This window comes from Ascaphus truei, chromosome 18, assembly GCF_040206685.1.
Source record: "Ascaphus truei isolate aAscTru1 chromosome 18, aAscTru1.hap1, whole genome shotgun sequence".
Taxonomy (NCBI): domain Eukaryota; kingdom Metazoa; phylum Chordata; class Amphibia; order Anura; family Ascaphidae; genus Ascaphus; species Ascaphus truei.
In genome coordinates this window covers 12,282,863-12,297,531 of record NC_134500.1, presented here as the reverse complement: position 1 = coordinate 12,297,531, position 14,669 = coordinate 12,282,863, and the positions used below count along the sequence as shown (strand labels likewise).

The following is a 14,669-nucleotide window of genomic DNA, read 5'->3' as shown; positions in this document are numbered from 1 at the left end:
CTCCTCTACCCTCCCCCTCCTCCCCCGCATGTCTTTTTCTCTCATCCCCCTCCCCCTCAGCATCTCTTTCTCTCTCCTCTCCCCCGCATGTCTTTCTCTCTTCTCTCTCCTCCAGCCTGTCTCTCTCTCTCTTTCCTCTTCCCCGGCATGTATTTCTCTCTCCTCCCGCATGTATTTCTCTCCTTCCCCAGCATGTCTCTCTCCTCACCTCCAGCATGTCTCTCCTCTCCCCCGCATATCTTTCTCTCTTTCCTCATCTTTCTTTTCCCTCTTTTGTACTTCTTTTTTCTCCTTTTATTTTCTCTTTTTTTTTCTTCTCCCCCCTTTATATGTCTTCTTCCCTTTCATGTCTTCCTTCCTCCCCCTTCCCTCTCGCTTTTCTCAGCCCGTCCCTGCCACGTGCTGCAGCTTCCACCCCCGCGGCTGCTCTCCTTGAGGCTCCGCCCACTGAAGGAGCGTCTTCAGAGAGGAAGGGATTTCCCCTCTCTGTGCTTCCTGCATCTCAAGGTGGACAACTGACATGCTGGCCTTAAAAACCCCGGTCCCGGGACAGCAGTCCTGACTGTCCCCCCCCGTTGGCAGCCCTGCTTGTATAACATTGGAGTTACAGTATCACATTCTGCCAGTGGCACGTAATGCGTGGGAGCATCTGCTTTCACTATTTTACTCTGACAGTAACAAACTTCCGAAATGGTAAACTGGGTGTGATGATTTTGTCAAACGGTCAAGTAAAATAGAATATAAAAAGCATTATAAATTACGGCACGTCATGTGGACAGTGCTGAAATTGAGACTAAACAGAGCATTTGTAATTAGAATATGGGTCAGAAAAACTCAATTAGGATTCTGGGCAAAGGTGAAAGATAGTTCACAATTGTAATGCGGAGTATTTTGGCACAATGCGGTTTATTATTTTTTTTTCCATTTAAACGTTCTCTGCAGTGTATCAGTTGCAGTTATTTCATTTGAAAAACATCCTTAGTATAATAATCACTTCATTTGTAAGATTTAGAAAGCTCTTTCTATTTCTTATACACAAAACACATGCTGTAATTGTTTAAAGGAAATCTGTTTTCTTCACAGGAAGTGTAGGCTTATTATTTCAGGTCTCTTTAGCATAGCAGTTGGGCTTGGAGATGAGGTTGATATGAGGGAGGGTACTGTACGTTCCACTCCTTTGAATGGAAGCATTGACAAGCTTGCTTCTGACTGTACAGCACATTGAACCACGCTCTGAGAAACTACATTACGAGCACAAGCACAACTTCATCACTTGCACGACCAATGGCTTTATCAACATATGCACTGAAAGCTGCGTAGTGAATCTGTGGTTTCAATTGAACTACATTTGTACTTATTTTTTCAAGCATTTTAGAAGATTGGCCATTGTGCTGTTTGAGTTATTTCCCATGGAAGATGTTCTTTGTTTTCCCAATAAGAATATTACTGGTCCATAGATTTTTGACCCTGGTTTTGCTCACAATGTCACAAGACGACATGAGGTTTAATTTTATGGGAAACCAATGGGGTCGCAAGAAATATAAGAAACAAAGAAGTCCAGAGCAACATCCAATGTGACAAAAATATGCAGTGAAATACCTATATATCTCTTGAAAAAGATCATTTAGTTTAACCCTTTGGCTAAAGCGTATAAGCCTGCGAGCCACATCAAGCATGACCAAATTCGCAGGTCCTAGCACTAACTGATTAAAATCCTTATTTACCTCATAAGAAATATAATAATATTTTAATGCAATAAAACACAGCTGATGGGCTTCTCCCCCTCCTGGGAACTATTACCCACTTCATTTTCAGTCTTCTTTTTACTTGCGTATCTATATATCTTTTTTTTTATATATATATATAGCACCCACAGCTGTACTTAGCGCTTTACAAGAGACAATACAGTACAAGAAATGATAATATAATAAGTGCAACAAACAACATCAGACAATAGGAAAGGAAATCCCTGCCCCGGAGAGCTTACTATCTAAGTATATCCTTTAAGTCCCAGCTCCCTATTCTCTCTCTTTTCGACTTCCTTTCTTCTTTCCTTCTTAAGGATCTTTAATTTGATATTGGATTTATCGCTCCCTGCACGTTGAGTAATTAATAACATTGCTTATCCCAGGTAACATACCCAGTGCAGGATAACTGCTTTAATGTATGTATGTATGTATATCTTTATATATATATATAGCGCCATTATTGTACATAGCACTTCACAGCAGTAATACACGTGACATAATAATATAAATAACAAATAATACAAATAACGCATAATGGGAAGAAGCGCTTCAGACGTAAAAGTAACATTTACGAAAAGGAGTCCCTGTCCCGAAGAGCTTGCAATCTCTTGTGTTGTGACTGTAAGCATTGACGATAGTTTCAAGAGGAAAATTGCGTTTCACCAATCGGGCTATGATTTCCTCTGGATGTTACACGGTTACATTCCATTCCACCTTCATTCTCAAAACGTGTGAAAGGATTTGTGTTTCCTGGCCTGGCACGCAAACGAGAAAACGTTTAGCAAAAAGAATGTTAAGAGAAACCCTTACCATTGAACATAGCATATTATGAGATAAATTAGAGTCGCCACTGGCTCGCACGGATGAACTGTGGGCGCATGTTGCGTTCTCAACAAAATATTTCACTGAGAGCAGGGATGGGCAACTCCAGCTGTCAAGGGCCACCAACAGGTCAGTTCTTCAGGATATCCCTGCTTCAGCACAGGTGGCTCAATCAGTGGCTCAGTCGTTGACTGAGCCACCTATGCTGACGCAGAGATATCCTGCAAACCTGACCTGTTGGTGGCCCTTGAGGACTGGAGTTGCCCACCACTGACTTAAAGTTTTTTTTTTTTTTTGATAAATCCACACGAAGGGGTCTTGGTTAAAAAACAAACTGGTTATTGGGATGGGAAAAGGTGGGACTCCATGGGAAGAGATGGACTGAGTATGTATGCAGCTGCTTTGTATTATTCTATGTGTGGTGTTGCTAGCTTTATACTTTTGTTTTAATGCTTGACTTTTAACGTCTATGCCTTAGAGACCCCTTTTTCTCCAAAATATTCTCCCTACACTCCTGACTCCCTCACATCAGATTACATTCTTCCATCAAGAATAAACACAAGTCTTTCACAGTTAAAGATGAAAGGGAGCCTTGAAAGTGCCATATTTTTAGCCAGAGCATGTGGGCTAATAACACAGCATATGAAATTACAAAGAGCTTCTCTTGTAAAAGTACCTATGTTTATGTCTATGAAAGCATATTCTAAAATATGACCAATATCTATGAAACTGTATGAGTTTGAGTCTCTGATACCACTTTGCTTGACTTCTTGCATTCATGAGGACTCATGCATTTTATTTCTTTATTGTATGATGGAGGTTGGAGTTTTTTTTTATTTAATACAGTTTTTATACACCACTAACTTATGTAACTTATGCAGATGAAACTTGTGTGTGTATATATATTTATTTATATATCTTTATATATATCTTTATTTATATAGCGCCATCTATGTACTGTACACCGCGCGTCACAGCAGTAATGCACGTGACAATAATATAACACATAATGGGAATAAGCGCTTCAGACATAAAAGTAATATTAGTAAAAAGGAGTCCCTGCCCCGAAGAGCTTTCAATCTAAGTGGTTTTAGTCAAACGTTTTCACTTATTCTTGTAACACTGTCGTTAAATTCAGTTTTCATGTCAGTTTTGTACCTATAGGAAATGATCAGTTGGGTGCTTTGACTACGTTTTAAATGCTAATCTCAGGGTCTACAGTATGTTTACACCTGACCTACTCACACTGTATGATCTTGTCCAAAGGGATGCAGTGCATCTTAGTTTAACTCCTTGAGAAAGCACCGCCAGGTGAGAAACACGGAGGAGGAGTAAATAGATGTGTTGTTGTTGAAATAAATCTGTCACTTTTTAACTGAACTTGGTCTTTTCACTCCAGCTGGGCCACAGGGAACCATTCTTCTTCTTGTAGTTTGCAATATCGTTTGTCTGAAAGAGGCAATCCAAGCTGGCCGTTTTTTTTTTTTTAATATTATTATTTTTTTACATAGGATTGAAGCAGGGGGTCTCCAAATCTGAACCCCGTTAATTTCAGCTCCGGGGACCCCCTGCTTCCGGAGATACAGACCTGCATAAAGGTTGCCGGTATTGGCCCTGGTGACGCGGGAGCTTTAAACTTGCAGGAGATACCAGCACCCCCTTCGGAGGTAAGTATCTCTGGAAGCAGGGGGTCCAGGGAGCTGAGATTAACGGGGTTCAGCTCAGTAGAACCCCTGCTTCAATCCTATTTTTTTTGTTTTTGTTTTGTTTTTTTAAATAAGAAACTAAAAAACGGCTTGGATGGCTCCTTTAAAAGAGAGAGGATATGGTAAGAGAGAGGATATGGTAAGAGAGTAAGTGTTCACACCGGCCACTAATAAGGAAAGAAGAATGAGGTAGGCCGAGACAGTGGCATTTGATCTACGACGAGACATTGAGTGAGAGACACAGCTGAAGTGGAAATGCTTGTGAGGAGCCATTGTTAGAAATCTGTAGGAAGGAAGGAATTATTTACAGCTTAATAGTAAAACTATGTATACATCATATAATACGGTATATATTACGACTCGTAGGTAAGCATGGGCTTTATATTCAACTTTCTTTCCTTTATTGAGAAACGTAACTGAAGTTAACAAAATGGAAGCCGCGCGGCACCCGAAACGGGGCGTGGCACCCGAAGCGGGGCGTGGCACCCGAAGCGGGGCGTGGCAGGTGGAGGAAATGGTGTGGGGAATGAAAAATATAGCTAAACAATGATGATATGCTGCACACCACAATCACACCACAATCACACCACAATCATTCAATGCATTCAATATTACCGGTGCTGCTGGTTCAAGGGGTACCTGTCCTGGTAATCCAAATCGGAACTGTAATTAAGTGAGATCCAATGCACAGCGGATTTGCTCAATAGAAAATGTATTTGTGTCACACAGCGTTTCGACCGTAAGGTCTTTCTCAAGTGACAGGCCTGCCACTTGAGAAAGACCTTACGGTCGAAACGTTGTGTGGCACAAATAAATTTTCTATTGAGCAAATCCGTTGTGCGTTGGATCTCACTCATCTACAGTTCGGGAATGAAAAATATGCCATGCTAAGTAAGAAAAGGATGGGATAGGGCGATGACAAGTCTTCGTTCAATTATAGAAAATGTGAAAACTTCTTTTATTTTTTTGTTTCAATTTATTTTTATTGTTTTAGAGAGACATAACAAATATATAGTCTTGGAATACATATGATGTTTTAACAGTGTCACTTGTCCATACAACAAAGAGCATTAACAGTTCGCCATCTGAAATAAAATAATTGATATAACACGCGTCTCTCATGAGCTTAACAAAGGAAAGAGAAGAACGTAGAAAAGAAGAAAAAGAAGGGTGGGAGGGGTGGAAGGGGGGGTATTACCTCACCATTGTGGTGTATTAGAGACATCCATGACAAAAATAACCCGAACATGTTATTGTGAGTGTGGCCGTGATGCTCAAAAACGACTGAGTACATTTTTCAAAAACTGTATGTTGAGTGATTACCCGCCTGCTGTGTTTTATGTGGATCCAGGATTTTTTTTACACACAGTTATGGATGAATAAAAAAGCAGGTTCTAAATTGAATGGGTTTGGTGACCTCTAAGCAGGTCAAGCGAGACAGCGCCAGACATAATAAAAAATAATAATAATATGTAATGGAAATCACTGCATTAAAACTTACCCTGCTGAGGCCATTTAAGTTGGGTTTTAGTACATGGAATGTGTAAAAACGTAGGTTAAGACTATATATCAAAATACTTATATGTGACTGCAAGGCCCATCTCGCTAGGAAAGCTGAAGGGTAAAGACTAAGGGGGTAATTCAATATTCCAGAGAGCTGAGATCGGCCGAAAACCTCCATTCAAGTCTTCACCGTACAGGTATATTTAATAGCCTCTGAATGCCTGAAGAACAATGTTTAATGCTGATAAATGGTACAATGCTGAACTCTGCAAACTTGCAAGTCTGTTGCATGGTCAGGAGTGTTTACAGGTCTTTTAAATGGTGTATTATTTTATAGAGAGCATAGCCTTTTAATGCCAGGATTGGTACTTCATTTAATAATACCCTAAATAAGTTACAATGTAGGCTGCAGACTGGTTTTAGATATTGGGCCATATTTGCTACGCAAGACACCATATAGCCTATTCAAGTCAATGGGCTTTAAATTGTCTTCTAGACCAGGAGGTGTCTTATGACAGACTGCTTAGAAAATGTGGGACATTATGTGTGTTTTACAACTCTTAATTAGACCAATAGGAAGCTACGGTATATCATATACTGTATACTGGTATACGTGAGTATTCAAAAGTCGACCCAAACAAGAAATGCTTGCGGCCTTTTAAAGAGACAACCCACGCAGGCGATTTTGTTGCAAATTATATTTTTAACATAGATTTGAAGCAGGGGTCTACAAGCTAGCTCCGGGGACCCCCTGTTTCCGGAGATAACTCCGTAGGGGGTGCCGGCTACCAGGGATCCCGTAACGGCGGAGTTTCAAAGCTCCCGCACCGGTGGGCCAATAGGAAGCCGTGATGTCATCAGGTTCTGCTTCCTATTGGGCATGCATGACGCCGGAGCTTTAAACTTTGCCGAGATACCGGCACCCCCTTTGGAGGCAAGTATATCCGGAAGCAGGGGGGGTCCCCTGAGCTGAAATTAATGGGGTTCAGCGCCAGAGACCCTGCGCTTCAAACCTAATGTTAAAAAAAAAACATTAATTTAAAAAAGCATGAATTGCTCCTTTAAAGTTTATGACGGACTTTCACGCTGAACCAAAACAAATGATCACCAAGTGCAAAATGGAAAGCTACAGAACGTTCCACATCCGATTCTCTGCAGACACTTGGAGTTACCCTTTAACATCTGATAACCATGCTGCTTCATTAAAATCACAGAAATGATACTGTGCTCCACCACTTGCCTAACTTCAATTGAAAAGCAAGATGTATTCTGACAGAATGAGGCCAACTCATAAAATCAAAAGGATAACATAATAAATAACATTCCAGAAACCCGAGCGTGTGTACTGTAGCACTGCCCCTCCTTCTGACTTTGGTGTTGATGTTGGCAGGCGGTGGGCTGTGATCGTCAGCTTGGAAGCAACGCCAAGGAAGACAACTGCGGAGTTTGTGCAGGAGATGGCTCGACGTGCCGGCTCGTGAGAGGACAATCTAAGTCACATGTTTCCCCTGAAAAAAGTAAGTCTCTCTTTCGTCATGTGGAGGCTGTACAATGTAGTGTTGCACAAGAGGGCGGCGTACTTTGTCTCGTGCATCTCCGTGTGCGTCTTAGATTTGATATAAATAAAATAAATAACACTTTTACAGTATAAACTGTGTAAATGTGCGATGCGTTCTTCCTCTCTTTATAGCAACATGTGCTCAATTTTTTTGGGGGGGGAACATTTTCATGGTGTCGCTCTGTATAGATGAGCAATACCTTGGGGTGTGAAAACAGAACCTACAGTATCAGAACCGGGCGTTGAAAAAAACAAATAAAAAACAAAACCCCATCAAATTTTAAAGAAAGAGAAAGAACCAAAACATAAGCTATTGAGACATAACATTGTTGTATTTTTATTAGGATGAATTGTGTCTCTTTTCTTACATTTTCAAAGATTGATATTTAGTTTCTCATTGCTGCTTCCTGGTAATGTCTGGTGTATTTTATTTTTATTCTATATATTTTTTTTAATTTGTCTATTTGTCTTTATAATATTACATAATGCAAAACCAAAACAAAATTGGCTTTGGACAAAACCAAAGCAAAAACAATCGTTAGAACCAAAACCAGAACACCTTGCTCAGTGCACATCCCGAGTGATCAGACATAGTCGAGCATTAGGAACGGGGACTGCCAACAGGTTTCCTGGGTTCAGGATTATAGGATTGACCTGGACAGGGAGGGTAGCAGCTTGTGAAGTGGGCAGAGGTGGCATCTAATGGGGGTTTTGGTTGGAGCCGTTTGGGCCATTTCCATTATTTTGTGGTAGAGCCAGGTGGAGTATAGGGTCTAGTTGGCCAACGAACAGAAGTCAAGACTCGATTCCTGTGGTTGGCTGGCCCTTCCTCCACCAGACCCAGGACGGCTGTCCCAGCTCTCTTCACTGTTGGTTGCCCTGATACTGAGCCATTTGCATACTGACTTATGCCCTTACAATATATCACTTTGTTAATACATGACCCTAGATTTAGGGCAACTGTTGAATGGTTGTCAGGGGAACAGTTAATCAATTGCTATATAATTTGTGGGTCATATAATGAATCTATAATTAAGATTAATTATATTATTAATAATAATTATTGCTTGTAGTTTATAATGTGTGAACGTAGTATTACCAAAATAGCCATTTGGTTTAAGATTATAATATCAGATTCATATTCAGGGCCATTCTAAGATCTTGGTAGGCCATAGGCACTCTTGCATTCGTAGGCCCAACCATACGCCACGTCATAACGGACCCCCACCCACAATGCCGTCACGTGAACTAATGCATATTGTGGTTTACCCATTTATGTGACGTATATGCAGTACAGATCTATTCTTATAAGATTGCTAGACGCTTCCATGATTACTTGAATTTTAAAGTGCTCACAACTACACAAGTTATTGATAACACAAAATACAGTTCAAATTTATACAAGGTTTAAGCTCGCCCCTCCCCACTTTCCAAGTTGGCAGGTCTGTTTCAGTTTGCTGGGTTACGACAGATCCAATGCAGATCATTCTTCCTGTAATTATACAGGTAAATAAGAATTTTAACTCCGGTAGTGTTAGGACCTGCTAACGGTCATGCCTTGAAGTGGCAGCAGACTTAAGACACTTTGGCCAAAGGGTTAAACTAAATGACCATTTTCCAAGAGAATATATAGATTTTGCACTGTGTATTTTTGTCACATTGGAAGTAGCTTTGGGCATCTTTGTTTGTTTTTAACCGCTGATTTCATTAAGTATTGTTAAATTGTAACTAACGTATAATTAGAATATTCACTCATAACTGCCCTACGCATAAAAGTAATATACATATGACATAGAGTTTCATTTGAGTATTGTTTACTTCATATTTTTGTATTTTAAGCAAACTTTATTGCTCTCTATATAGTATTTGTCATTACATTTTAACATGCCTTTTATCTTTATTTTCGGATCAAGACATCTTTTTTTCCAGGTCTCAAACTTTTTCGTAGGCTCTTGAAAGGCTCGTAGGCCCGAGGCACTGTGCCTATTGGATAAAAGTGCTGTTTTATTGTCATTGGTCTGCTGTTCCCACTATTAGAACCTTCATGCGTATGAAATGCCAAGTCTTGGTCTGGTTAGGTATTTGAACGTTCCATACTTCCACAAGTTTGAAACCTGTAATAGATACCGCACAGTTGTCCTCTCTAGAGGCAGTATGCAATTCTAAGTGCTATTTATTAAATTACCTCAAAATCCCAGCATTTGTGGCATGGCTGCTGTAATGTACCAAACATCAAACTGATTTCTTTGTTTTCAATAAACTTGCATCATCATTCCCCACTGATACATATATGTAAGATAATTCCCCTGGCCAGAATATATTCTCTAAAGCAGGGGTGTTCAACTCCAGTCCTCGAGCTCCCCTCCACCAACAGGTAGTTGTTGCCGCCAGGGGTCCAGTATTGAATACTGGACATGTATATGACCAGTATTACCTCTCTGGACATAGTGACCTGACCGGTTTGGCGGGGCCGCGGGATTTCCCCCCGAGCAGGGAGAGAGCAGAGCTGTTGCTAGGGGGGCTGGGCAGCTTCCCCCATACTGACTGGCTGCATTACCCAGTAGCAGCCAAGCAGGAGGAGGTGTCGGGATCCTGGGGGGTCGGGCCAAGGAGAGGAGGAAACAGCATGGAACGGAGAAAGGTGAGAGGTGTGTGTGTTCAGTATGTGTCTCAAGCGCGTCGCACCTTTCACCATTGTGTCCAATATTGCTGGGGAAGCCACCTGGCAACCCTACTAACAGGTCACGTTTTCAGGATATCCCTGCTTCAGCGCAGTTGCTCAATCAGAGGTTTGGAGTTGAGCATCCCTGATCTAAAGACGACCAGTACTCTGCGTGTTTCCATTAACTAGCAAACTGTGTGTGGCATACAAATGACAGAAAGCCTGGGGTGTGGCGGCCCTTTGATTTGGAAAATACTCGTAATGACCATTCTATATTAGAAAGAAAAGTAAAAGTAAGGTTTTGTTTTGAAATTGTGCCGTAAGTCAGTGGAATAAGCAGAGCGCCGGGTCCCGATCTCTGCCAGCGTATTACTCATACCGTATCTCTGCTGAGAATCTGATCCCGTGCCTTTCCAACGTCTTACTCTTTGCACGGGACATGTCAGCTTGGAAGTAATAGAATACAAGGTCAGGGAGGGCGTACGACTCCCCCAGGCACGACAAGAACAGAATTCATATGACTAACGTGCCAAGATTTCTCCTAAAAGAAAGGAATTAACCCAATGAGCAAATCTCCAACACGTTGAAAAATGGGACTCTTGGCAGCAATGCTCTAAGTGCTGATATTAGCTATTTTTTTTAATGGAAACTACTGGTTTTGAGGTCTGAGTTATCTTCTTACTAGCATGGGGAGGAGAAGGGTTTGAAGGGTAAACATTATGGGGCCTATGCAAACCGATTTTTGGTGCACAATTAGCACACTGAAGTCTCATCTTAACTTGCGTTTGTGTGCAAGTGCATCAGTGGTGGGCAACTGCATTCCTCAAGCCCCCCCCCCCCCCCCAGCAGGCCAGGTTCAGGATATCCCTGCTTCAGCACAGTCCGACTGAGCCACTGATTGAGCCACCTGTGCTAAAGAAGGGATATCCTGAAAACTTGACCTGTTGGTGGCCTTTGAGGACTGAAGTTGCCCACCCGTGGTCTACAGCAGCGGTGCGCAAACAGGGGGACGCGAGGTTTTTTTACGTGTGCATACGCACTGCTGAATATTCTCAAAGTTTGTTCAAGAACAGAGTTGTTTTATTGGCTACCCCCAGTAAAAAATTATTTTGGAGCATCTGAATATTAATAACCTATGTATCCCCCAAATATTAATCAAGAAAACCCCTGTTATGGAGCAGCAGAGCCAACTTCACTCAACGTCCATAAGGTCTCGTCCCCAGTCAACACATCGCGTACGCGGCGCCGAACAAAGAGAAGGCCATCTATGGGGCCAGCCCCAGTCAGTGCGTGCGCATGCAGAAAGCGTGATGGCGCGGCCACATTTAAAAAAGTCAAGAAATTTGACTTTTGGCGCGGCGGTCGAGCGATGGTCACAGCGACGGTTCAGCCAATGAGGGCGAATGAGCCACGTGAAGTCATGGCTGCGCCCCCACCACGCCTCCCCATTGCGAGTGATCTGAAGTCCCCAGATCGCTCGGGTGTAGGCCACGAGCGCGCCAGGTGCTTCATTGCTCGCGCGCTCACTGTGGCTGTAGCCTAAGGCATTGATAAGGACCCTTTTGGGGGGGGGGGGGAGAATGGAGGAGTGAAGAAGTGATGTGGAGAAGTAATGTCCCTTTAATCAGATTATCGGAAGCATTATTTATTGTAACAATTGACAGTATCAATTTTTAGAGCACAGCATCAGGGCAGCAAACCGTCAAGCTGTTAGTCACAGTGACATCTCTTTGGCCCTCATCATTCCCAAGGTCATTTGAAAGTGATCACCTCTTGCTTCTGTAGAGTCAAAGGAAATGGGCAGGGCTACAGCAGATACAGTAGTGTGGGATCTCAACATCTGCAGGATTTCCTTTGCAGCACATAAAAGCATTATTTTGTAGAGGGCAGCAGAAAAGCAAGGACATCTGGTCATCCACCAAAGGGGTGACTACTCTTTACATCCTCTCGCAGGGGGAAGAGGGTAACATGACAATTACAATTGTATGGTAACCAATGTTCCTGTCTCAGATGTACTGACTTTTCCCCAGTGAATGTTCACATCAAGTTATATATAGTAGCACAAACCTTATCCGTACCGTTTGTGTGTTGAATGCACCATTAAAATCCCTTTGCTGTTGGGGACCAGGTGTGTAGAGCAATGCCAGAGCCAGAAGTAACACAATCTTCCCTGTCTAACCGTCGGCATTCGGCATCATAATTAAGACACTTGGGTAACAACTTACATACACAGTGCGACTGTGTACTCAAGTTGCTTGTCGTCACCACAACCATTTATTTGCTTTGATATATAGATCCTGTTCAATATGCTGAATAGAGTGTAAGGGCCTTATTCTGTAGTGTCCAAAATGGCACTTTGAGACGACTTCAGCTAAAAGAAAAAAACGTGACTTTGCTTGGGATTTCTTGCTGAAAATAGTCCTAATGGCTACTGCAGACAATATAGAATGATCAAAAACAGTGAACTCAGGTGCAAATATTTAAATGTAAAATGAAAGGTAGCCACAATATAAAAAAATACAACCATTGGGAATAGTGCAGCTCCGTTGAGATAAGACTGTTTCTAATCGTCCTAGGTACACATTGTACACGGAGTGCAGAGCGCAGATAGTCCCAGAGTATATATAACCATGTGACTATTTGCACTCTATATCCCGTACATTAAATATAGAATTATCCCCTTAATCAGGGATGGCCAACTCCAGTCCTCAAGGGCCCCCAACGGGTCACGTTTTCAGGATATCCCTGCTTCAGCACAGGTGGCTCAATCAGTCCCAGCTTCCACACAGGTGGCACAATCAGTCACAGCTTCAGCACAAGTAGCTCAATCAGTGGTTCAGTCTTTGGCTTAGCCACTGATTGAACCACCTGTGCTGAAGTAGGGATATCCTAAAAACCTGACCTGTTGGGGGCCCTTGAGGACTGAAGTTGCCCACCCCTGCCGTACATCTTTCTGAGCAACAGGAGGGTGACTTTACAGCCTATTAAACCAGGGGCCATACACTATTATGACACAAATCAAACACAAAACAGGATTTCTTAATTATATACTACCTGTGGCACAAATCCTTTCACTTGTAAATCCCTGTGAATTGTTACATATTCCACGTACACCTCCTATGCGGTGGATTGTTAGATTGCTTGTGAAAAGCATCGTGAATCCCAACAAACAGTGGATTTATAATGTCCTTTGGCTTACACGTTGCCTTTTATGGTCTTCCTTTGGAAACTTTCCCCATCTGTGACCATGAGTCTAATCTTACATCAGTCTGAAAACATTACAAATGGCTCGGGCCGTTGATTCATTCTGCGTGGTTGTGTCAGGTGATAAGTTTGATAAACACAAGCCTGTATATTGACACAGCTCCAGAAAGCTCAATACGGCAAGCCCAGACTTTGTCAAACAAAACAGTTTGTGTTTTATTCCATAAGTGAAATATGAAGTGATCATTGTTACAGTATTAGCACGTCTCAGATTCCCAACAACTTTCTATGTAACATATTACTTGGGAATGTGTGTGTAAGGGTGTGTGTGTGTGTGTGTGTGTGTGTGTGTTTTGGTGCCGGCTAATTCCTGGCGTGTAAAATTGCTTTTCCTTGGACAGTTTATATGATATAAATGCTGCTAAACCCAGGTTTTCCCATTTGCTTTGGCTCAACTAATAATTGTAAGTTCTGTATGGAGCAGCAGCTGATGTTTCTTACTGATGATCATTGGTGTGTTACAATTGAACCCCAACACTGATTTGCAGTGCGATACAAGGTTCAACAAAAGTATCCAGCCGCTCCTCCTTCTCTTACCGTGCACCTCACACCTACACAACCTACCGGAGACTCCCACAGCCGCCACCAGTCTAAGTTCTTCCATAACTAAAGCTGTCTCCGATTTTAATCTGGTCAGTAACTGTTACACACGCCTATAATATATTATCTCTAACTATACATGCAATGTCTTGTATATAACGTATAACCCTGCTCACTTATGTAACTATGTATTGTAACCATGCGTCTGTCATCATAACTCTGTGCCCAGGACATGCTTGGAAACGAGAGTTACCTCTCAATGTATTACTTCCTGGTAAAACATTTTATAAATAAATTAAATACTCGCCCATCCGGCAGTGGGAGGATTGACCCAACTATACCCCATTAGCTTTTTGGCTTTGATCTATTCAGCAATCCATCCGATGATTGCGTTTCCCAGTAACTGTGGGGTCAGGGAGGGTTACAGGTAAAATATGTTTTATTTAGATCCAGCATTAAATTAGCAATATACTAAATGTAACTAAAGTAGAAGAAACATCCTATTTTTTTTTAATTATTAATAAAAAATAATTGCTGATGTCATAGGGATGTAGTCCAGAGGTTAATCATTTGCTCAAAAAAATAAAGAAGAAAATTGTAAATCTCTTTTACATTCGAAAAACCACTATTCCGATTTCTGAATATAATCCATGTTTTTTTTTAGAACAAACCTTTAATACAATTCATTGGAATATCTTGCTAAGAATCCATTTTAGTCTGAAAATTGGTCTTTAGAAGAACAAATAGCGAGCAGTGTCTTAGTTACCTTGCATAGCAAGTACCTAGCTTTAATTGGGTTATATTTTTCATTGGAGTGAGTTACATAGTTACATGCATTCTATACTACACAGTTACATAGTTACATA

The 14,669-nt window shown here is 41.6% G+C and overlaps 1 protein-coding gene across 1 annotated transcript in view; it reads left to right on the top strand.

The window, feature by feature from the left end:
• Positions 1-14,669, top strand: part of ADAMTSL3 (ADAMTS like 3) — a 257,600-nt gene that overhangs the window by 159,397 nt on the left and 83,534 nt on the right. Inside the window, exon 7 of the mRNA XM_075575555.1 lies at positions 7,170-7,296. Within this exon, the coding sequence (XP_075431670.1) occupies positions 7,170-7,296 (127 nt within the window). The remainder of the gene's footprint in view (positions 1-7,169; positions 7,297-14,669) is intronic.